Source organism: Sardina pilchardus, chromosome 15 (assembly GCF_963854185.1).
Source record: "Sardina pilchardus chromosome 15, fSarPil1.1, whole genome shotgun sequence".
Classification (NCBI taxonomy): domain Eukaryota; kingdom Metazoa; phylum Chordata; class Actinopteri; order Clupeiformes; family Clupeidae; genus Sardina; species Sardina pilchardus.
The window spans coordinates 24454206-24479468 of NC_085008.1; the positions used below are offsets into that span (position 1 = coordinate 24454206).

The 25263-nt window shown below is 43.7% G+C and overlaps 2 protein-coding genes across 3 annotated transcripts in view; one reads left to right on the plus strand and one right to left on the minus strand.

The window, feature by feature from the left end:
* Positions 1 to 15592, plus strand: part of slc44a5b (solute carrier family 44 member 5b) — a 46290-nt gene extending 30698 nt beyond the window's left edge. Inside the window, exons 5-22 of one of the 2 annotated variants that reach the window (XM_062557007.1) lie at positions 523 to 607; positions 1706 to 1834; positions 2737 to 2797; positions 3198 to 3321; positions 6268 to 6351; positions 6667 to 6779; positions 7227 to 7358; positions 7748 to 7847; positions 8147 to 8239; positions 8688 to 8775; positions 9104 to 9366; positions 10154 to 10248; positions 10366 to 10469; positions 10763 to 10836; positions 10985 to 11055; positions 11255 to 11343; positions 11451 to 11535; positions 11933 to 12989. In XM_062557007.1, coding sequence (XP_062412991.1) covers positions 523 to 607; positions 1706 to 1834; positions 2737 to 2797; positions 3198 to 3321; positions 6268 to 6351; positions 6667 to 6779; positions 7227 to 7358; positions 7748 to 7847; positions 8147 to 8239; positions 8688 to 8775; positions 9104 to 9366; positions 10154 to 10248; positions 10366 to 10469; positions 10763 to 10836; positions 10985 to 11055; positions 11255 to 11343; positions 11451 to 11535; positions 11933 to 12048 — 1906 coding nt within the window. In that variant the 3' untranslated portion in view covers positions 12049 to 12989. Of the gene's footprint in view, positions 1 to 522; positions 608 to 1705; positions 1835 to 2736; positions 2798 to 3197; positions 3322 to 6267; positions 6352 to 6666; positions 6780 to 7226; positions 7359 to 7747; positions 7848 to 8146; positions 8240 to 8687; positions 8776 to 9103; positions 9367 to 10153; positions 10249 to 10365; positions 10470 to 10762; positions 10837 to 10984; positions 11056 to 11254; positions 11344 to 11450; positions 11536 to 11932; positions 12990 to 13821 lie in introns of those variants that run through there. The other variant, XM_062557006.1, reaches the window with a different exon arrangement.
* Positions 15593 to 16428: 836 nt separating this feature from the next.
* Positions 16429 to 22257, minus strand: LOC134102079 (LIM/homeobox protein Lhx8-like). The gene is made up of 9 exons (XM_062556062.1): positions 22197 to 22257; positions 21948 to 22038; positions 21563 to 21709; positions 21192 to 21313; positions 20593 to 20813; positions 19848 to 19951; positions 19261 to 19356; positions 18171 to 18384; positions 16429 to 17363 (listed from the first exon to the last, which is right to left on the minus strand). Exons 1-9 carry the CDS (start codon positions 22229 to 22231, stop codon positions 17287 to 17289), a joined length of 1107 nt encoding a protein of 368 aa, XP_062412046.1. The 5' UTR covers positions 22232 to 22257; the 3' UTR covers positions 16429 to 17286.
* Positions 22258 to 25263: the final 3006 nt, after the last annotated feature.

Sequence of the window (25263 nt, forward strand, 5' to 3'; positions counted from 1 at the left end):
AATTCTGAAACTGGTATAGTTGGATGCCAATGGTAACATGTCTACACTACAAAAGCTATCTAGTCAAGCGTTATTAATCTCATATTAAGATCACAAAATCTAGTTGGTAATGTTTTTAGACTTCCCTAGAGCTTTCTCGTAAAATCATTTGACTAATCTTGAGTTTGTCTTTTTAAGATGTTTCATCATGAAAGCAAGCAAATGTAGCTGCCAGTGTTTTAAGCAAACTCGTCTTGATAAGACACCTTAGAATAAGTCAAACTGTTATTAAATTAAATCCATCTTACGAGAGAGCGCTGGGTAAGCCTCTTTATACTCAAAACAATACCTACTAGATGTGTTTATCTTAATAAAACATTGATAAATATATAATATATAATAATCATTTTTTGCAGTTTATCAGTCAGAACTACATAATGAAATGTTATGGGCTTGTAATCCATAAGCGATATGTGAGAAACAATTGAAATGGAAAATGATATCAGTGTTTTTATGGCCCTTTGTTCTTCTCTTTGTCCACAGAAACAAAGCCATATTATTTTACTTCAACATTTTACATTGTGCCAATCCAGCAGTTTTGATAAACCTGCAATGTCCAACAACTCAGGTGAGTGAGACGCTTGTGGTTTGGTTTCCAGTCACGACTCCACATTCTGTGAAAAGACACCATTTCCTCAAAACCATCGAAAGCCTCGCAAAATCAATCCCCCCTCCCCATTTGTAGTCCGTACAAACCTCTCTGACTTCAACAAAATCACGCACTCCATTCATTCAAAGAGAAGTTCTCCCTCTGTCTGAATTCCACCATTGCTCTGAGGAAAGCTATCCGACTCAGAGACTACACTGACTACCTCATTACACAGTGAATGGGCACAGGAGCCTATTGGTGCTTTCTAAACAGATTTGGTGTGCTGGCCTTTATAGTTTTGGGAAATGAGCCTTGCTTTCCATCGTTAATGCACTGCTCTGTAGGCATCAGAGAAAACGCGTTACAGTAACACTACAAAGGCACAACTATAAAACTGCCCACTGCACACAGAATCTGAATTGATATGCACTGTCAGAGCTCAGTCTTTACACTATTATGCAGGTGAAAGGCCAACATTAATACAATGCGGTTAAATCATGAAGGTCTGAATCATCTGTTGCATTTCTTCTTAATGTATCTGAGGTTAATCCGTTAAGTCTGTTGACATTTACATGAAAGCGTAATCATTTTTGCCTTTTCTATGCTGAATGGTGTGCAGTGTTTGTAGCATTGAAGAATAAATTGTTCTATTGAAAGGCCAAGTGTACTGTAACAGTTTTGCCATGAGTTCAGAACCAAAAACAGGACAAGACCAGGCGAACCTGGGGCTGGGGGGTATGCCAAGTATGTGGTTTAGTGACAAACCAGGGTAAGTTAGCTCAAAGTAAGTGGTAAACCTCCTACAACAAGAGCCCTATGGCATTGTTTTGTAGGAGAATGCAGCCATGCAGCTCTTCTATTAGGAGGTTTACTACTCTGAGTTAACTTACCCAGGTTTGTCAATAAACCACATACTTGGAACACCCCCAAAACATGAGTTTGTTTTGCTCGTCAAATCCATGTAGCTGTTTTAGTGGCTGTGCTAAAACTGTAGTTTGTAGAACAGCAGTTGAATATGCATGCATGAAAGTATTTCAGTGTTTACAAGTCCTTTCTTCCCTCTATCTGTCTCACTAGCTGTGCGTGTCCAAATGCCCAGACAGATTTGCCACCTACCTTGACATGCAATACAACTACAGATACAACAAGAGCTACTGGGAATACTATCGACAGTTTTGCAAGCCTGGCTTTGACAATCCGTATAAGGTACTTTCTTTACATCTTCAACATCACCAAACACTTTTCACACCTGTGAATGTATAATCAACCGAGAATTGACAAGGTCTATCTGAGGAATCCACTTACTTGAATTTTTTTTACGCTATATACTGTAAGAAGATGATTTACAAATGCTAACAACAGCAACATCCAGCTGTGTCATTGCCAAGTAAGATTTAACAAGTTCCATGAGCACGATAGAGAAAACATCCTTGAAAATGACCCCAAATAACCATCGTACTACACAAATTATTTTCACATTATTTTATTTGAATGTATGATTAGAGTAGTATTGCAATAACGCAGTAGTGGCGATGATGCCCAAGTGCAGACCAAGTAGGGAGTGCAGGGAAGCATACGTGACATCGGCCGATGTGGCGTAGCTGGCACACAGTGGCAGGAGATGCCAACGCCATCCTGACGTTGGCACCCGGGCGACGGGCGCTGCACTGGCCGGTCGCACACCAACGTAAACGCTGACGGCCTGCTGCTGCTGCTGCTGAGTCACCACACCTCGGCACTCCTCCCACATGCCAGTGCAAGGCCACATTTAGAACAGCATTTAGAACAGCACGCAAGAGCTTACACACACACACACACACAGACATATAAATATACACCCTTACACACACACACACACACACACACACACACACACACACACACACACATACCCAGGCACACACACAGACGTATGAATACACAGACATATGAATCCACACACACACACACACACTCTCATACATACACACACACACACGTCACACACCATCAGTCATCGTCCTGGTGTCTGGTGTGCTTGTGGAGCGCAGAGCTCAGATGGGCTCTGCCATGCTGCTACGCTGTGTCTGCATGACGTCTCATTTCGTTGTCTGTCTCCTCTTCTGCAGACTGTGGCGCAGGTCTTACGAGACGAGGACTGCCCGTCTATGATTGTGCCCAGCAGACCCTGTAAGTGTGCCCACAGATGACGCTTTTCCGGATAGTACACAGTACACTTTATGTCACAATTTCAAATACAGCGTGAAATGAACTCACAAGTTTTAATGAAATGCTCTCACGATTTTATTTGATCCCACTTCAGTGTTAAGGTTACTCTACAAACTGAAACCTAAACACTTCAGAGTAAAAATGTATGACTTTGGCTTGATGATGCTCTGCATTTTTTGTGTTATTCAGTTATTCTTTTACAGTAACACACTGTAGATCTTAATTGGTACCACTGTCACTGTCACTCAAAGCATCTGTTCAATGTTAAAATCATACTTTCTAAGTATATTCCTAATGGAATAGACCCATACAGCGTGAGATCTCAGCCTGAAGGCTAACTGACATCCATCTTGTATTTCAGTCCTGCAGAGGTGCTTCCCTGACTTCATCACCAGAAATGGCACCTTAACTGTCGCCAACAAAACCAACTTCAAAGATGGCTTAGGTAAAACCAGGAGCGTGACTGATCTTAGAGACGCTGCAAAGTAAGTCCCGTTCCACTCTGTGACTCCGCAGTGACTCTTGACTGTTGTTTACCATTTCAGTTTATGCCTTCTCATTCTCAGGGCTCGTGAACTGGGGAATATGGGGACAGTTTGAAATAATCACAAAAGCTTGCATGAACTTCCTCCGTAAGAGCATCTGTTTGAGCTACACCTCAGCTGATCGTCCGTCGGCTCATAGTGGAGATATAACTCAGCCAATTGTGATGGCCATTATGTACTGTAACACACAATGATTTAGCATCGTTGTCATTTCAGCAAGAACCATTTTTATGAAAGGTCTCTCTAACTGTGTGTGAGTGTGCCCACCCAGGGGATAGGAGAGAAGAGGAGAAGAGAGTGGAGGAGAGGGGAAGGGAGGAAAGGGGAGAGAAGAGGAGAAGAGAGTGGAGGAGAGGTGAGGGGAGGAAAGGGGAGATAAAAGGACAGGCAAGAAGAGGAGAAGAGAGTGGAGGAGAGGATAGGGCCGGAGAAGAGAGGGGTGGAGGAGAGGAAGAGGAGAGTGGAAGAAAATAGAGGACAGGAGAGGAGAGGAAAGGAGAGAGGAGGAGAGGAGAGTGGAGGAGAAAAGAGAAGATGAAAGAAAAAAGGAGAGGACAGGAGAGAGGAGGAGAGGAGAGTGGAGGAGAAAAGAGAAGATGAAAGAGGAAGAGAGTAGAGTAGAGGAGAGGAGACTGAAGTGAGTGATGGCGTAGCGTAGATGTAAGAGTGGCCATTAGAGGGGAAGAGCTCCAGGGGAATGCCAAACACCTCCTCATTCCCAGGAGGCCCTGCAGCTTGCCCACACAATTAGGCAGTGCTTTTGTTGACATTTCAAACTTGTCCTGAAAGCCCCTCTCAATTTGTCATGGCATTAGACCACACTAAATTGTAAATTGTGCATGTATACCGTGTGTGTGCGTTTGTGTGTTTGTTTGTTTGTTTGTTTGTTTGTTTGTTTGTTTGTTTGTTTGTGTGCGTGCGTGTGTGTGTTTGTGTGTGCATGGGTGTGTTTGTGTGTGTGTTTGAGACAGAGTGAGAGAGTGTGTGTCCTAAAGTCAGTAGTGCTGCACTTTAAGGAAAATCAATATCGGAAGATGAATGTGAATTCATGTTGTGGTTTTCTGAAGCCACCATCTTAAGTTGATTATTTCTCCATTTAGGGAAGACTGGACAGCTCTTGCAGGGTAGGATATTGTGGTTTGTGGTTTGTGGTTTGAGATTTAAACCAACAAGACTCTGGCCATGTCAGACTTGAACTTCTCTTAATGGAATAACGCATGATTGCATGCATGTGCTACTGGCACTGAAGTCTCAGTCCTTCCTGCTTCGTTTGTGCGAAGGACTCCCAGTGACTTTGGGTATGCAAATCACAGTCAGTAATTACAGGCTACAATTTCATAACCAATGTCTCAATATGTTCTCTCAGTATGAAACCAAGGACAGACACGGTGCCACGAGATTACAAACAAGGACACACGTAGAATGGCAAAGTTCCCTCCGCTGCAGATGTGATTAAACCACTCTGAATGACATGATGTTGCGACACAATGATTCAGTGAGATACAAGCGCAGTACGCTCAGAACGATCAGGGAGGGCAGCCATGATCTGAGGAATTGTTTCTTTTTTTTTTTCTTTCTTTCTTTCATTTCTGTACGGAGTAACATTCACAATGTCTTCTTTTGTAGCCGAGTAACAGCCATTCAACAAGGATCGGAAAGGTCTCTCATCACTCTTCTGGCCCCCACTCATGACCTTGTCCCGAGCCTCCCGCAGACTAACCTCCCCGCCCCCGTATAATCGACCATCTGCACCTGAGCCTAGAAAACCTGCTAGAACACACACACACACACACACACACACACACACACACACACACACACACACACACACACACACACACACACACACACACATACACTTGTCCTTGATGTGAGCTTCTTAGAAATCCAAGCTGACAAAAGATTCCGTCTTCATATACAGTATATACAGTAGAGCTCAGGTAGTGCTGCAAAGTTTTAACTCTTTCCAGACACGCTCAAAGAAAATAGTTCACATAATATCCAATAAAATCCAAGTAATTGCACAGGCAATGTCATGTATAGTGAATGTGAGTAATATCATTTGTTTTGTTGACTTTTGAGTTGAACAAGATGAAAAGTAGGATCTTACAGCAGGAGCTCAGGCAGCTACTCAAGTCATGTCTCAGATGTAGAAGTGGAGTTCAGAGCGGTATTCCCACAGGACAGAGAAACCGACTGACCGGCCGACCCACACACTCACAGCCGTGCTTTAGAACCCATGTAGAGGCCGTCCATCTAGTGAACCTCCGAGACACATTCCACCAATACTCCGGTTCTGATATCTATCGCAGCTCTTTGTGACTAACAGGGCAGCGAGAGACATGCGATGCTCCCTCTTAATCCGCCGCCTGGGAGCCCTGGAGGACTCGGAACAAAACGTTGTGGTTTTGTCCGAGCGATAGCCATCAGAACGGAGTATCCAAGCTCATTCTTCTAGCCTTGGCTTTTTTTTCGCCCCCTCGTCCACGTACATGCAACAACTCCAGCGTAGTGATTGTGTTCATGTGCCCCGGGGGGCTAGCCGATAGAAAAGCCAAAGGGATCTTAGCTGGCTAATCTCCACCCGCTCCGCTCTGTGTTCCTCTGTATAATATAACACCTCTGTGTTGACCGGACGTACTGTAGTCTCCGTAGACCAGTAGTAACAGGCATTGTCTCTCTTGTAGTAGCTCTAACACTCGCCCGTGTTGGTTTGATGACGGAGGCCCTGGCTACTGAGCGCCCGGCGGGCAGCCAGTAACGAGCCTCCTCATAACCTTCAGAGACTAACCCTGCCTGTGGCTTTGAGAGAGAGAGAGAGTGTGCTGTTATATGGAACGCTGGATGGCGTTAGCGTGGTTCTGAATGATCCACACTGTGTTTCAGTGGCATCACCGCCCTGCTGGATGCCAAGGAGGTGGGCATCAAGATCTTCGAGGACTACGCCAGCTCCTGGTACTGGATTCTCATGTAAGTACAGGTGTACTGTTCAGTGTTCACATATTGATGTTGAGAAAATGTTGACTTCTAGAAATAATTTAGTATGAAAAACTGTTTCCAGAGAGACCTCTCATTCAGATTACAATGATAAACAGTTTGAAGTCTGTGTGCATGTCTGTGGTCTGCGTGTATGTTTGTGTGTGTGGTGTGCCTGTGTGTGTGTGTATGGGTGTGTGTGTGTGTGTTGCGGTTTCGTTAGTGAGTGTTTATGTAGCCGTTTCTGCGCCACTGAGCGCTACCCTGTCACTAAGCCCACGCCGCTGTCTGTGTCCCTGTGGTCTGCAGTGGTCTGGTCATCACCATGGTGGTCAGCCTCCTGTTCATCCTGCTGCTGCGGTTCACGGCCGGGGTGCTGCTGTGGCTCGTCATCTTCGGGGTCATCACTGCTGTGGGTTACGGTGGGTAGCGCCGCACTGTGCCACGTGATGCCATGCCATGCCATGCGTTTGAGCCCGCTGGGCCTAAACGTCCTCCCACTGCCTGAGCGGAAACGCACCGTCAGATGAGATTCTGTGGCTGCCTACACTCATTCATCACATAGCAGAGGAACCACAGCATCTCTCTCTCTCTCTCTCTCTCTCTCTCTCTCTGTTATCGCTCATCTCTTACTCTCTCATCTGTCATCTCTCATTCTCTCGCTCTCCACCCCGTCTTCCCTCTCGCTTCCCACCCTGTCTCTCTCATATCTTTTGTTTCTATTGCTCTGTCTCTCTCTCTCTCTGTCTACCTTCATCTTTCTCACTTCATCTCTTTCTTCATCCATCTCCCCACCCTCTCAATCTCTCTCTCCCTCTCCATCTCTCTGACTCCCTCTCTCTGACTCTCTCTCTCCCTCTCTCCCTCAGGAATCTGGCACTGTTACTGGGAGTACAGTGTGCTCCAGGGGAAGCCTGATGCTGATGTCACCATCTCAGATATTGGCTTCCAAACCGACTTCAGAGTCTACCTGCAGCTGAGCCAGACCTGGCTAATCTTCAGTAAGCAGAGCTGGCCCTCAACCAACTACACGCACGCACGCACGCACGCACGCACGCACACACACAGGCTATAGGCCACTGTGCAGGAGTGATGATGATAATAAACCTCATTAAGTTTCTCCCCTTATGACCCTGAAATGGGACTGTAATCATTGTGAATCAATGTAGCTAAGCTGGGGAATCTAGCGAGGTCACTCTGCATTTGTTTCTTGTGTTTCAGTGATTCTTAGATTGCAGTCATGGCCTCGCCATCTTCCTTAACATTAGTCAGATTAGTTGACCGTAGTTTCAGGAGTCAAGTTGAGGCAAAGGTCTATTAGTGATTTAAAAGATGGCAAGTAAAGTTGATCAGGGTTTGTGACAGTTGAATGTTTGTAATTGTGTTGCAGTGATCTCCTTGGCTGTGATCGAGGCAATCGTCATCTTAATGCTGATCTTCTTGCGGAGCAGAGTGCGTATTGCAATCGCCCTTCTGAAAGAGGGGAGCAAGTGAGTAAACAGACACCACAACTCAGGGCACACAGTGTGTCCAGTCTCAAAGGCTGATTGTCTCACCAAATTCTATTGAGTTGGACAGTTACTGATGCACACTGACTCTTTCTCTCTCTCTCTCTCTCTTTCTCTCTTGCTATCTCTTTCTCTCTGTCTCTCTTTCTCTTTCTCACACTTCTCTTTTTCGCTCCCTCCCTTTTTCTCGCTTTCCCCCCCTTCGTCGCTTTCTGTCTCTTGCGCTTCATCACTCTCTCTCTCCCTCTCTTCCTCCCTCTCTCACACACTCTGGTTCTCAGGGCCATTGGATACATTATGTCGACTCTGTTCTACCCCATCATCACCTTCTTCCTCCTGGCGGTCTGCATCGCCTACTGGGCTGTAACAGCCGTGTATCCTTTCTTCACAGTAAGAGTGTGTGTGTACAGTATGTGTGTGTGTGTGTGTGTGTGTGTGTGTGTGTGTGCGTGCGAGAAAGAGAGAGCTGTTCTGGGCTGTAGTGGTCGTGTATCCCTTCTCTACAGAGTGTGTGTGTACAGTATATGTGTGTGTGTGTGTGCGTGCAAGAGAGAGAGAGAGAGCAGTTCTGGGATGTAGCAGCTGTGTATCCTTTCTCCTCAGTTAGAGTGTGTGTGTATATGTGTGTGTGTGTGTGTGTGTGTGTGTGTGTGTGTGTGTGTGTGTGTGTGTGTGTGTGTGTGTGTGTGTGTGTGTGTGTGTGTGTGTGTGTGAGTGTCCTTCCTCCACAATAAGGCCGTTAGTGCCCCTGATCTGCTGATAGAATAGCTCTCGGTGTCCCAGTCTAAGCGAGCTGCTGTCCTTAACTGGTACTGTGATCAGCTTCTTGGCGTCGTCTGGTGATGCTGTGTACAAAGTCATGTCCACACAGCCCAAGTGCCAGTATGCCAATCTCACTTGTAACCCTGAGGTAAGCCATTAAGGAAGTCTCGTCTGCTTTATCACTTTGCCTATTTATTTTATCACCATAGTAGGACACACAGTCTAAAAGGTGAAGTGTCCGTGTCAAGGAAAGCTAACATTTACTCTTGACAGTTGATCATACAGCTGACAGTTGATCAGTGTTATCATAGATCTCCTTTTTTGTGTCATACTGTATGTAATTATTAGACGTGATTCTCCCTTTTAATACAACCCTGGCATCATTTTGCCAGAGCTAACGTGCCTATAAGAATGTGAATACAACCTGCACACATACGTAGATGTTAGATACATCATGTATTTTATTTCCGTCTCAGACCTTCAACAAGACGAACGTGACCAAGGTGTGCCCGGGGGCCAAGTGTACGTTTGCGTTCTACGGCGGCGAGAGCGTGTACCACCGCTACATCTTCATCCTGCAGCTGGGCAACCTGCTGGTCTTCCTGTGGCTGGTCAACTTCACCATCGCTCTGGGCCAGTGCACCCTGGCCGGGGCGTTCGCCTCCTACTACTGGGCCCTCAAGAAGCCCGCGGACATCCCAGCATGCCCGCTCTTCGCCGCTTTTGGCAGAGCTATAAGGTAGTCTGGTGGCCCAGTCCAGTGCCATCTGGTGAAAACTAAGCGTATACTAAGCGTAACTGACCTTGTCTGGGTTTGTTTGTGTATGTATGTACTGTATGTGTGTGTGTGTGTGTGTGTGTGTGCATGCATGTGTTGAGGTGGGTTGTTGTTGTGTCTAGCTAATCCTGTACATTTTCTGGAGAGATAGTTAGATTTGTATAGTATTTAGACATACTGTACATACATTCATGTTAAACAGGGATTTTTGTCCCTTAGGCTTATCACAAAGAACACATTTGAAATGCTTTAAAGCCGACCCTAAAGACTTTTGTTTACCTTAAAATAACGTTTCCAAAATCATTTTGATGGCAAAGACGCACATTTAGTATAGCGCTTCTCAACTGTAGGAGGACCTTGAGAGCAAATTTTCTTTAGTGCTGCTTTGACAGAAGGTTGTTGAAGACATTTCTACTTTCATTGATTGCCATGTTCTGGGGGAGTGTTGTCTCTATGCCTCGGTTCACTGACATGATGTAGTCAGGGTGTATTGAAGTGAAATGAGACACGCTATCAGCTGTATGAGTTTCCTTAGTCCAGTCCCTCAAGCATGGATTGGAATATCATCTAAGTATAAAAAAAGCCCCACAGACAGTCTCAAGTATGTGAGTGCTGTATTCTGCAGGTATCACACAGGTTCATGTATGTGAGTGCTGTGTTCTGCAGGTATCACACAGGTTCATGTATGTGAGTGCTGTGTTCTGCAGGTACCACACAGGTTCATGTATGTGAGTGTTGTGTTCTGCAGGTATCACACAGGTTCTCTCGCGTTCGGCGCACTCATCCTCACCATCGTCCAGTTCTTCCGCATCATCCTGGAATACCTGGACCACAAACTCAAAGGTACGGGGCACATCCCACCCCCTCACCCCCTCCACCACACTCATAATTTTATCCATCTGATGTGAGACCGTGCTAACCCCCCCCCCCCCCACTGCCCCCCCTCTCCTCTTGCCTCAGGTGCTCAGAATGCCTTCGCTCGCTTCCTGCTTTGCTGCCTGAAGTGCTGTTTCTGGTGCCTGGAGCACTTCATTAAGTTCATGAACAGAAACGCCTACATCATGGTGAGTGGCACCATTACACTGTCAGATCTCAGGAAGAATAAGTGGGACGTGTGGCCCAGCTAATGGAGATGCTATAAACAATCAACTCAATCACAATCTGCACTGTGCACACAACACATTGGATTACTGTCATAAAAGCACACTGCTGTCAGCCAAGACGGTAATTGATTGGAAATTGATTGGAAATCACTGATGTACCATGTTGTTTCAGGATTTATGTAATGAGAACTGTAGAATGTAATGGCACTGTAACACAGGTATGTGTGTTGAATTGACTTGATTTTTCTCTGTAGATTGCAATATATGGGAAAAACTTCTGCACCTCTGCAAAGGACGCCTTCTTCCTCCTCATGAGAAATGTGGTTCGGTGAGATAAAGACGATCCCACTCTTACGCTCTGCTTGTGTGTTTATCGTTGTTTTGGTGTGTGTTGTGTTGTGTGTGTTGTGTGTGTTGTGTGTGCTTGTGAGATTGTGTTTAAAGTGTCCACTGGACCGTGTCTCTCTGCTCCATAGGGTGGCGGTCCTGGATAAGGTGACAGACTTTCTTCTGTTCCTCGGAAAATTGCTAATTTCAGGAAGTGTGGGTGAGTTGCTTTTTTATTATGATACATTGTATGTATAGTTGTCTGTGGTCAGCTACTCTAAGGATGGATGTGGCCACAGGACAGGGAGGAAAGGCCCTAACTTAAAAAATAAATGTATGAAAATTAAATGTGAATTGGGTCTCCTAGGTCTTTGCTACCAGGTCACTGGTTCTCACACATTTTCCATAATTTTTTCTAGGTGTATTGGCATTCTTCTTCTTCACACGCAAGATACCGGTCATCCAGGAGGAAGTGCCGTCATTGAATTATTATTGGGTACCTCTGCTGGTGAGTTAGGGAACTGCAGCGAGTTCAGTGGTAGCAGAGCAAGGTGGTTCAGATGTGTTTTTGGTTTGTTGTGACTGACTTACTGTTTCCTCTTCTGTTGTGCACAGACTGTGATATTTGGATCCTACTTGGTGGCGCATGGCTTCTTTAATGTCTACGCCATGTGCGTGGATACACTGTTCCTCTGTTTCTGTGAGTATTTTACGGCACTTTTAACAGTGTCTCTTTTTGCACTGAACACTTCCCTCTCTTTCTCTCGGAGTTCTTTGGGTTGATGATCTGCTGCTGTTATGCTTCTCTGGGCATGATTTGACTAATGTAACATTTTTTAATTATTTAATGAAACTAAAATACTTTTTCCTTGCGTGACCCTCTTAAACTTGACGCTAACTGGTTTCTCACATTTCCCACTACCTCCCCTGTCCCTTTCTGTTTTGCCTTTTCTTTTATTCTCTCTGCCTCTACTATCCATCCTGCTTTCTCTCTCTCTCTCTCTCTGCTTTCTGGTGATGCTTCCCTGACACCTGCCGTCCTCCTCCTCCTCCTCCTCTTCCTCCTCCTCCCGCTCCGCTGGCCGGTCGTCCACCAGGCGAAGACCTGGAGCGGAACGACGGCTCTCCCGGCAAGCCTTACTTCATGTCGCCCGGTTTGCACAAAATCCTGCGGAGGGCAGACCAGCCTGGCAAGCAGTACTCGGGGTCCTGAGGACCCTGGTGGGAACCTGACCGGAGGTGTGGGACCCAGCTACCCATTTGGCTGGACAGTAAAGCATGCTAGACTAGTGGCTTTATGTGACTCGTAGTCCGGGGGTGGGGGGTGGGATGGTCATCAGGGGTGTGGAGACAGCACCCCCACTCCCCTCTCCCACCTCCTCCTCCGTGGCCCCCCTCCCCCGTCAGTGGCTGTTGTCAACCAGGGCGGACTTTCAGTTTTTCCTCCATGCCCCCTGTTGCCACGGCGCTGACCTCTGACCTCCTACCTTCTGTCACCTGCCGCTCTGCTTCTCTCTGCCGCCTCTTCATCGTCCCCATCGCTGCCTTTAGCCACCAAGCCACAGCGACGTCCCGTCCCGTACCCCCACCCCCTCCCCCCAATACGCGGCACAGACAGTGTAGTTCACATCATTGTTAGCAGATAGGTCACCGGAGCATAGGGAGGCTGAAGGTCTTTGTTATCCGTTCCTATTGGGGAAGAAAGAGCGGACTTTTTGAGATTTGCTTGCACAGTCGCTTCATAAAGCAGTCACCATGCAGTCACAACTGATTTTCCTTTGGCTTTGGTTTGCGCCTGATACAACACATTGCTTAGGTTTTTTTTCTCTGGGTTCTTCTTCTGCAGTACACACTTTGTATAATTTTTTTCTCCAGACTTTGTAAATGACTCTCAAGTGTTGCTTATGGTCCAGAATGTTGCTATTTCTCACTCACCCACAGACGTGAGGCTGGATTTACGTAAGCGGCGCTCGGCTCCTCTCCTCTTCGCTCCGCTCCACTCCGCTCCACTGGGCTGGGCTGCAGCGCCCACGTCTGTCTCCCTCTCTCACAAACACACGTGCTCTTGCACAGACATCCTCACAGGTCCAAACTGTCCAAAATGCCTGGAGCTTCACGCTAGCATACACAGACACACACACTGGGATCACACACACACACACACACACACACACACACACACACACACACACGACTCACGATCAAATACACACATACACACTGGGCTCAAAAACACACACTCACCCTCACACATCCGTGAATGCGGCACACATACATGCACACACACTGGGTTCACACATGCTGAAGGCAAAATGTCAGGGAGCCAATGGGATCTCATCCTGTCGTTCAATCTTGAGAAGGAGATCTTGAATCGAGCCTGTGGATTTTTCAGGAACTCTTGATTGCAGTCTCTGGTTCATGTGCCTAGTTTAAACTGAGGAGCTACTGCTTTTGTTTTTTCTCTTTTTGTTTTTAAAATCTAACTCTTTTTCAAATACAATTTATATAAGGATGTAAAAGCCATTTTTGGTAATTTTGTATTGCGTGGTACAGGGATAGTGCTGCCTTTTTAATACTAGGTGATACATCTGTTTCTGGGGAGGGGAGTGCATAAATGTTTTCTATGAGAAACCTTTTACATAAAAATCAATCTATCCGTGACAATGTGATTTTCCCCTCTAAATAAATTTGAATGTTTCAAACAAAAAGCTTTTTCTTTTCTGCTAACCTTTGCATGCCACTTTCGTTTGCCCTTCTTAAAATACACTGCATTTTCTGAATCATTGCACCGTTGGTATGTTGACAAACAATGAATTTATTTTTCACTCTCACAGACACAGGCTGTGTTGTTTTCTAAAATAACAAGCCATCATGATGTCCAACAGAGGAACACAGTGGGTCATGGCTCATGATCGCACCCTTGTGGTGATTCTCCTCATTACAAGGGCCTCTGGCCGTTCTGACAAGCTCTGTTTCTTGTTCTCAGTGGTCGACCTGGAGAGGAACAACGGTTCCGCGGCTCGACCGTACTACATGAGCAGCGAGCTGCGCAACATCCTCAACAAGAAGAACGTCAAGAGGCGGCCGACTAAGAAGAAGTGATGCCCTCCATCACACGGAGAGAGAAAGAGAGAGAGAGAGAGAGAGAGAGAGAGAGAGAGGGCTCCAAAACCTTGTCCACAGATCTGTGCCACTGGCCTGCAGTTGTTTCAGCCACAAATGAGACGTGTTTTTTGCAAACATGTTAGCATGTGCAATGAGGTAATGTAGGAAGAGGAAATCAGATAGGGAAGAGGAGAGTTTACAGACTGGGGAGATGCCAAAGCACATTCTTCAGCAGAAAACAAACTCCTTTAAAGGGAACACTCTGAAAGGGAAATCTATTGAAAGTTAACCTGCCATGTGTGTTAAGCATTCGTTTTGTAAATATGTGTGTTTTTTTACAACATATCCGGGATGTACACATACACGCCATTATCTTTTTTTGGCGTAAAGTACCTTTAAATCGTAATGTTATAATGCAGTTAATGTTTTATGTAACAGACCATTTTTTTCTGTTCTTCCAACAGTGATGTTGAGAAGAGCCACACTTTGTCCACTAGATGGTGCTGCAGCACAAGCATACACAGTGTTGAATGCATAACTGACTGAAGGTGTGTACTGTATGTGAGTGTGTGTGCGTGTGCGAGTATACGTGAGAAAGCGTGAGTGTGTATGGGTGCGTGACTGAGAGAGCTGATTGTGCATTTGTACCACGTTAATTAATCTAAGCACACAAGTGCACACACGTCTCCCATCCAGTTGATTTCACTTACAGTAGGTGGAGTGTTCCTTTTCCTCTCATATTGAGATTAGTATTGATGACAGTGGTCTTTGTTTAATTTTCTACTTCTTCCTTCAAACCAAGACAATAATTGAAGCCGTTAAGTATACTTTACCCTTAAGGGCTGTTACTTAAATTACTACATTGTATGAGTTTCTGCCGTGCAGAGTTATAGGCTAGTCAAGCACTCTACTTTTCCTGTCAGTAGGCCTACCTTCCCTAATCAGTGACTGTACATTAGACTGAACAAAATTGTAATTGAGCGGGCTTTGGTCCATTTTAAAATTGTTTTGCAGTTTCATGTAACATGATTACTAAACCCATGATTGCATACCTAAAGACACAGAAGACTTCAGCGTTATTATGATTATTTCAGTGTGTCAGTTTGCAGGTGATCAGCTTTGATGCTCATAATTAATACAGTGCCATGGGGCGATGGCCCAGCAGTCCAGTGGGCTACTGGTCCCATGCCCACCCCTGGATACTTCTCGCTCACTTGTGCAGGTGCCCAAACATATAGGGTGCCTCTCATTTAGAGTTTATACGTCCTCCCTCACTCCTCGGGCCTCGATCCTCACTGATCTACATGAAGAAAGATAGACGAAGGGATAGACTATCATTGTTGCTGGCCCATCATTCTTTATGTACATCAGTGAGGATCGAGGCCCGAGGAGCGAGGGAGGACGTGTAAACTCTAAATGAGAGGCACCTATAGTGTCCATCCAGTTAATAAGTGGTGAGAGTGTGGGGGTCACTCTTTGAAATTCTGTGTGTGTCTCTTGAGCATGCGTATACCTTGTGTTGTTCCCGTTTTGTCCATTACCAAAACCAGTGTCAGTGCCAAACTTATGGGAATAGGGAGTGTCTTCATTTTTACATTAAATGTTAGCCAATTAATGTTTTGTTTTAAATAAACTTTGCATAATAACTTGTACGATGTGTCTATTTTTTAATCACCTCCATGCAGTTTGTATTGTAATCACCTTCGAGTACTAGACAGATATCAAAAACAGTCTTAGTTTTCAGCATCGGTGTGTGAATAGCTTATGACAAGAAGATGGGTAAGAAGATGTACAGTACATTTGTTATTCTTCGTGCCGTGCCCTGCCTGTCTTTCAGTTGAATTCTTTCGCCTCACCACAGACAGCAAGCAGACACAAGTCAGACATGTTTAAAGCCGCTGAGGTGAGCCAAGGTTGGTGATTCTCCACCTCCAACACATTTACAGTCAAGCTCAGATAATCTAATAAAAATATCTACCCCTTGTTTCATTATGCAACATGCTTTTCTCTTACCACGCTCATAAACAACAATGTACTTTTTGCACACTTTATATGAACTGCATACAAGCTACAGATTCGCTCACAAGGTACCAAACACAAAAGGAAGACTACACTGAGTTGCAGTTGCATGGCTCCGCCATGGCAGATCCAAGCTAGATGTGGGTGGGATCTTTCCCAAAATTCCTTCTTAAACGAGATAAAGCAGCAATGCATTGTACTTTGCACTGTTCTTTGTATTTTGCACAAATAGCACCATTTTCAATCTTCAGCAACACCAGCTACCTTCATTAGGGTAACTCATCTTCAACCTACAATTAGAGACAGTTACCTTGTGACTTATTTGCAACCAACAAGTTTGTTACTGAAAGGTTATGTCTTCACCACTGAAGTAACTGATTACATTTGCTTTTATATATTTATTTGGTTAGTTCATTATCTCTTTGAAGTGGTAGAACAACCAAAAGACTACATTAGAACAGTGTTTGTGTAATTTTACATTTATTTAAAAATGACAGTGAAGCACAAGAAATAAATAGAACATAAATAATTATTTTGAACAATGTACAGAAAAAAGAACATTTTATAGCACAACATTCATAGTCATGTAACAGCAGCATTCATGTCTGAACTGGGCAACATCCTCAATATCTAGGCAATGCAGTGCTGTAATGTCAAAACGGAGCCATTATACTGATGGCCAGTTCTTATGACAAATTCAACCTTTTTCCAGCTGCATGTATAAGCATTTTTATTATTTAACCACATAATACAATATATGGTAGTCGTTAGCATGAATCTCATACGCATAGGGTATTTGTCAATGTCAATGTCAATTTTACACGGGGTGGAAAACTCAAAATATGATCAACTAGCCTACTGTAGATAACAAACGTATCAGTTCCTGTATCAAAGCCGGTCGTTTACCAAGACCGGAGAGGTAGTAAGACCAATGCACCCTTTCATCAATGATCAGCTGTTACCTTATGGTCACGCTCAAAACCAAAAGACATCGTAAACAGTCTAGACCGGACTTGTGAGCCAAAACGTTTATGCAAAAGTAGACTTAAAATTGTGCAATTTTGTGCGGCTGGAGGCAGGTGTGGATTTAACTCCCTCTACGAATCACAAAACCTTCCTCTGACAAAAACAAACAAACAAAACCTTCGCTCATATAGTGACGCTTTTCACTACGAAACAAGTTAATGCAACAATACACTTACTGTACAACCTGGGTTGATGTACAAATCAAAAGCATTTCCATAACGAAAAAAGGCCAGAGTCCATTTATCGGGCCTATTTGCACGTTAATGGCAGAGAAGAAGATGGTGCGAAAAGACGGTAAGGCTCAGGCGTGAGTGACTGGCAGCTGTGTGCCTGGATGCGGCAGCAGTGACTGGTACATCACTGATGATGGTGAATGTACTGCAAGGAGACAGACAGATTCAGACACATTAATTAAAGTCCATAAACTCTCAATGGCACCAGTCGGTCAGCGTCACTTGTCCATGTGCATAGATGTACATTTACATGTATTTATTTAGCAGACATGTGTTTGTACTGTATGTAGTACATCAGTGACTTCTAAAACACAATATGTATGACTTCTGTACTGATTCTAATACAGTATGTGCAGTTCCAAAGGAGGCCATATTCTGACATATAAAATACCTTATGTAGGGATGCACCGATTGTGAAAATCTGAGCCAATAGACACCGATACTATTAACACCGAAAATACAGAAAGTAACAATTTGGTCGGTAACCGATGACAATATTTTTGTCTCTGTTTGTTTAATTAGTTTTTGCTTTTAATTATATTTAGAGTGAAAACTTTAATAAATATTCATAAAATACAGAACCATTTTGAAGTCTTTCAGGCCCACATAGCACAACATTTACCTAGTGTAGATTTGATGCAATATCACAGACATCAGTAAATGTCATAAATCTTTCAATAGGCCATAGTCAACCAGGCTGATATAGCCACGTCGGTGCCAGCTGTTGCAAGCCGTCGTAAAACATTCATGTCTAGTTGCAGTTGCAAGGTTTTAGAACATTGCATCTCATTTTGTTGCGAATCTTTGGTTTGAACCCCCCTTAAAGAATATCTGGGTTCATCAAATATATAGAATATTCAGAATGTTTAGGATTCACCTGCTACAGCCAGGGCTAATGTAAATGTAAATATAAATGTAGTGTATGGACGCCGGGTGTTGTGACAAAACTCACCGTCGATGTACGAGTGCAGTGCGGAGAGCATGGAGCCCTCGGGTTCGTACGATGAGTACTGCAGCTCCTCGATGATGGGCTGGGGAAGCCGCAGGGGCTGCAGAGACGAGAGGGGAGGCACCGATGAGGTGGAAGAGGAGGAGGACGACGACGACGAAGGGTGGGATGGACTGATGTGCTTCTTGTGCCGTGCCCTGCAGTTCTGAAACCACACCTGGACAAGAGCGGCAGACAGGTGTGCTGTAAGCTGTGGCACTTCGCAAAGAGTCCATTTCTACTGAATTATTCCATCTGTTCAGCTGTTACATTCCTTAAGTGGATTTCGCCCTACATATCTCTATAGCAGCGGTTCTCAGCCTTTTTGGGTAAAGGCACACCACAAGTCAAAACAAATGCCATGGCACACACATTATGGTGGACCATTATTATCAAGGGAGTTTATCATCATATACCCATATATTTCTAGCAGCAAAGTATGGCAGGTTTTCCATTATTGGGAAAAGGGGAAAGGGTTCTGCCAAAACTTTGAGTCGTCAGACTAGTCGCCAGACCTGTTCTTTTTTGTTGTTGTTGCTAGAGCTGGCACATGATGAAGTAAAAAAAAAAAATGTAAAAAAAATCTAGCGATGGCAACATAATGCTAACAACTGTGCCTATACATGTAGGTGGTAAACTATGGCGATCTTACTTAGGAGTTGCGAGACAGATCTCCGCTTCAAATCATGAAATCAAACTGAGAACGGTAACATACAAAAGACAAAAGATTTTTTTTTTTTTTAAAAGGTGTGACCCTCCGACGACCTAAAAGGCTTTAATTAATAAGCTGTGTCATTCACACATTTTAAAAATACTTCTCCCGCCTATTTCATGAGCCTGATCAAAAACACTTTGGGTTTCTCCAAAATCCACGGCACAACTCGCTTCACCAAGTCAGTGTGCCACGACACAATAGTTGAGAATCACCGCTCTATAGCACTCTCAACAATGGCGATGGAGCACGTCAATTAGAAAAGTGGTGCAATTCTCCCAAGAATAAGACTTGAATCAGACCAAACTGCTAGCCCAGACGCCCACACGTGGAAAAACTCACCTGAATCACCCTTCTGCTGAGGCCGGTTTGTTCAGCTAACTTCTGGAGTGTCTGAGCATCAGGATTGTTGTCTAGGGCGAACTGGGCTTGCATCACCTGTCCGTCAAATTAGAGAGCACACTTTCTTAACACTGTAGGCTACTGGTCAGCTATTGTATAAAAAGCACTGCAAATTATAAGACCACTATAAAAGCAATGGATCAAATGCAGAAGGTCTCTGGCCAGACTCCAGAGCTAACATTTGGAAGAAATTGTAGGTTTAGTTTAAAGAAGAAAAAAAAGGTTTTAAGCTATAAAAATGACCAAATAGGTATAATAATTATTAATTTTATGTCAGTGGCCATTTTCCTCACCTGACCTAATCTCATAGCCCTCCAACCACACACTGCCTAATACTCTCCTGAAAACAGCTAATAGTCTTTTCCATTCCTTTGTGCATCTATTTCTGACAAATCCAATTAATCCATTTCTCTTACCGCACACATCTCCTTAGAAAATGTTTGGACACAGGCATATGCACCATATAAAACAACATGCAGGGCTCGTGATAAAGACTGGTGGGATCTCTGATGATGTTGTTACAGTACCTGCAGCTGGTTTGCCGTGAAGCTTGTGCGGGCCCTCTTTGATGATTTGGGTTGATTCATTTCTTGTTCTGTAGGCATTGCTCCCTCAACACTGACCATGCTTCCTATTATCAAAGCCGGAGAGAAACGAAAACAGTCAGCCGGGCACAGTATCTGATGCAGGAGATCAAGATACGCCATGCACAAATGTCTCCTGCTTCACGGCTCAGAATCTGTCCAGGCTTGTCCCATATGTAACATTTACAACCATCAAAAAACATGTCATGCCAAATACCTGCGGTGTGCAACTGCAGCATTCTAAACACTTACTGTAACGACTACCACTGTTCAATCATGATCAAGGCTCTGGCTTGGCTACTTTCATATTTTTCAGCTAAGAGAGAAAAAGCTTTGCCACTAAAATACCTTACAGACAAAAATAAACTTACAACCACCCACTGAAGGTCAATAACAAATAACTCTCTAGAGAACTTAGTTTAAAAGCATTGGCAAGAAGATGTATGATAGACATAAAAAACAAAAATGACAATCCCTGACTGAGAGGTTTGAACTACCTTACACTGACAGACTTTTACAAGATTCGGGAAAGATTATTGATTATTGTAGTCCATTAACTAATGCCCCTCATTCAAGCTTTACTCAAAAGACTACAATCTTTCAAGAATCTTTCCCAAATCTTTTCAAAATCTGTCAGTGTAAGGTAGGCTTTAAGCGTATCCCCCACGCGCCGTGTGTGTGCCCTCACCCTTCTCCACGGCGTGCTTCAGGTTGTCCAGCATGCAGTCGTAGTGCACCCGACACAACACCTTCTCCTCCACCAGGGCAAACTCCTCGCCCGTCGACAGCTGCCTCTTGCAGGAGAAGCAGGCGAAGCAGGCCAGGTGGTACACGTTCCCCTTGGCTCGCCGCACCCAGTCTGTAGACTGGATGCTTCGGCCACAGCACGCACACCAGGTCCTGTACCTCCTGCATAATTAAGGCCCAAGACTTAAGAAATGCTGGAGTACAATGCATGGGACATTTAGCCTAAAGTTAAAAGTTACAACTACAAGATTAGCCTACTACTGATATCGGAATAAAGTCAAATCCCATGTGCATAACACATAAGGAATGTATTTTCTGAATTGTAGATGCCAAAAAAAAAGGCTCCAATATTTTCTGAATACTGAAGATGATAGACTGATGCTGTCAGTAGACAACTGTAGTCTAGTGTATGGGTTTGTGTATGTTTTTGAGTTAACAATGCATCATGATATAATGACACTGTCTTCAAAATGTTGTAATTTCAGACTATTTGTTGGCAAGGCCCTAAAGAGAACAATCAGATATATGAGAATAGCCTACCTAAAATAGTCAACTTTGCAAAACACCTCCTTTTCTTTGATATAGCAGCTGGTGTGCCCGCCAAGCGAAGTCTGGCAAACGCTGCACGACAGACAGCGCACATGCCAGCACAAGTCGTTCACCTAGATTTAACAATGATAAGACCTTAGAACACAAATCGACCCTTGAAATGTAAGCATGTTCAATTAATTTAATCTTTAAATCTCAAGTCTCGCAGTTTGGCTAGCAATGTCATTTTAACCCGGAAAAAGTACGTTAGACTAGTACAGACTACTTAAAAACACTGATACAGCCAACACGTTTTGAATTAAGTGGAGAAAAAGGCAAGAGTCGACAAAAAAAACGCTGAGCAAGTGCGTATCCTTTTCTACCTTGAGCAAGTATTTATCCACAATTTCCTCTCGACAGTTCGCGCAAACCGCCTTCCCCAAACGAGTTGGAGATGCCATTCCTTGCGGTGAAGCAGAGGGGGACGAGAGAGAACTTGAGTCGACGTCCAACACTTCTTCTGGTATTCCCTAAATGTAAAAAAAAAGAAGTTTACACTCCGTCCAGTTGTCCCTAAACCTCCAGAAAATGGTAGCGCTAACTACAAGCAGTTGTATCAGGTGAATGCTACGTTAGCCAAACTTTATGCCAAAACTTTTCTGCGCGTTCTGTCAAAACCAACAAGGCGCACCTGCGCATGCAGAAATAATACAGTAAGTTACTGAAACATTGTCCCAATTGTCGTGTTGTCATGCGGTTTGTATTTACCAGTCGGCTTTCCCTCCGGCTCTTTAGGCACCTGCCCAGTTGCTCAGCTTCTCCTTCACAGTCTCCGCACATGACGAGGTAGACTAGCCTACTGGAGATTCAAATTCACTCTGGAGTCAAATGGCCAGTTGCAGCCTTTAAATCTCTGCACTACAACCCATAAATATGATCCACTTGTACGTTCACCATGACAACCTGGGCGATTATTGAAATAGCATTTGAAAGGGACAGATTCAAGTCTTTACTTACAAAAACAGCAGACCCTCGAAGTAACAGTTATCCATGACGTATTACGCTCTTCAGATCTGCATTAGGGATTCGGAGGCGCTTAACACAATGCGTTGCCCCCAAACATATCAATTTCGCGTGCCAATCAAAACTAGTGAAGAGTCTCTGGGAAAAAGAGGATTGATTTATTTAATTACAGCGATTACAAGCCAAAGTTTGTCACAAATGTCTGCCCTGGCCAACCTAGAGGTGAAGAGGTCTCATTAACTACTTGAGTTTTAATTGCTGAATGTTCGGGGAAAAATAAGGATGGATGCTTTGTAGCCAGCAATTTCAGTAACATTTTGAAAACACAGGTCACACCTAATATCGGCGGTTTTTTCATCAGACAGCAAGAGATAGTCAGCAATAACTGTTATTTCCAAGTTTCAGCGAATTCTTATTCTTAATAATATCTGCTAAGACTGACATGTCAAATATGAACAGGCTAAACACCGGAATTTAAGGGTTGAGGGTGGTTATTGTCCAAATTTAGTAGGACTACAGATTTACAACGGCAAATTAACAGTTGAACTAAAATATAGAGGGGGAAAAGGTAGACAATATGGCATTCTGGCAAAACATAGCTTCAGTTTGTTAGATCTAATCTAAGTTTAGAACGGGTTGAAGCACAGCTTCAGCTGCTCACATAAAACATAGAATAGGCAACAGATAGTGGTTCAGGTGTTGTAGACTTTTGGAATTACGCCTGATATAAAATAAGCAATTATAGTTGAAAGATGAAATTCTGTTGTAGTAGGGCTACAGAAGGTATTTTTTTTGCTGATGATGCTTTTGTTTAAAGTAGATTATTACTAAACCGCTTTTTAGGTTGGTAACATTGAATATGATAGGGTGACTGCTGGTTGGACATAGCCTAGCTCATAGCCTATATTAAATGTAGGCCCACGTCTTTGAAATTATCTTCGACATCGGGAACTCCTGTGCCGTTTAAGGGGACAAGCAAACGCACAAGTGCTTTGATAGCAGCCCACAACCACGGTCAAACAAAATTGTTCAGTCAATTCGAATTAGACCCGCCTTTTGAATCAATAACTGACTTAATGACCTCTGGGCAAGGTTTAGCTACTCTTTTGTTCGTTTCAGAACTGGCGTCATTTAATTTAGAGCTTATGACAGCACTCTCTTCGTTTTGCCCAACTTTATGGCATATAAATGCCACTACACAGCATGGAAATGGGGAAGTCCATATTCATCATCATTATACAGTATCAATACTTTTAAAATATATTTAAACTAGGCTAGCAGTGCATTTGCAGCTGGGTGTTAATGGAACCACCTGTAAAAGCAAACAGACATTCAGTTCTTTTATAAGCGGTCCTTTTTATTAAAAGCTAAGGCTAGCATAATATAGAAATCTTCTATCTATGACTTCTTTGTAGGAATGTGCATGAGAAGCAGATATCTCTATGTTGTCTTCCTATCTATCTATCTATCTATCTATCAGACTATTCAGACTAGACTTTTCAGTTGTGCTTTAAAGTTGCCGTTGGAGTTTGGTTTCCTAGGAGAACACTGGTGAAACTCCTGCTCTGGTCAGTGGAAGATACAGTAGGCTACCATCTGCTTTTCCCATAAAGCATCACTGATGCGCAACCATCATCATTAAAGGAGTGCTCGAGGCCCTCTCTGTGAGACACTTCCCACTCTTTAGACACCACTGCAGACATGGGTGACAGCGTTGGTAGCGTGATGGCTAAGGAGCTGGGTTGGCATGCAGTGGCCAAAAAGGTTGTAGGTTCAAGGGCAATTTGTGCCCTTGAGCAACTCGCTTAACCCCAAGTTGCTTTTGGGGGATGTATGTATGACACCTTGGATAGCAGTGTTAGCCAAATGAAAAGTCTAAAAAAAGATTAAAGATGCAGTAAGTGATTGTGCATGATGTCACATTTGTTTATGTTTCCATTTAAATTTCTTGGCAGTTGCTTTTCTCCAAAACATCATACATTACATTTTGACGAAGGTTCAGTCAAAACACACCAGATAGGCACAGTAGCTCATGTCCCTTCAGGATTTCCAAAGAAGCTCCACACAGGGTTTTGCTTTTGTTTGGGGAACAGGCTGCTCCCACATGATTTATTTCCTGCCTCCAAAGACCGCATTTTTTTTTTTTTTAAATATATAGTGAATGGGCAGCTAGCAGATTGTGATGCGATGAATAACAAAAAATGTTACGGGCTTGAAATTGCATACAATCACTGACTGCACCTTTAAGTAAGTAAAAGTGAGATGGGATGAGCACAGTCTCACTGGATCTAAGTTGTGAACATGCTTGCCTTTATCCACAGCGCATTTGCTCCTGACAAACCTAAATACACCTGACTGGGCATATTTACTCTGTTTCACATTTCAAAATGCCGGTGATTACAATCCACTGTCTTTTACAAACTTTTGGGAAAAGGTAATGCTATTCCGTAGGACTGTGCATGGGTAACCAGAATGTTGATTTAACAGAGAAGTAAACTCAACTGGGGAACATGCAATACTATAGCGGAAATCTATAGAGGAAATCTGACCAAAATCTTTGTGATTGAATTGGTGTTCAACATGTTAGTTCAACATGATTTGTTAAAAGGGAAAAATATGGTAATTTATATGATCTATTTGGTTAATTTTAATTGTAATGGGACATAATTGACTGTTGTGTGGTAAATCTGATCCCATCTAACAAGCACACAAAAGGCTTCAGATTAAGAAGATTGTGTGTTGTTTCATAATTTTCTCCACCAGCTGGGCAACATGGTGGGCTCTGCTATGGTATAGCTCCGTCTTGGTATAGCTCACATCGTACTGTATTGGGATTTCTTACATTCTCGGTGAACAATGCAGCAATATTCTTTTTCATTCCAGTTCTCCTCCCCCCCCCCCCCTCACACACACACACACACACACACACACACACACACACACACACACACACACACACACCACAGATATTACAAATTCCTGTTATTTCTTCCTCTTATGAATAGATATTAGAATGGGCTACAATACACTGCATTTGTACTGATGTTACTGTAAATTATTT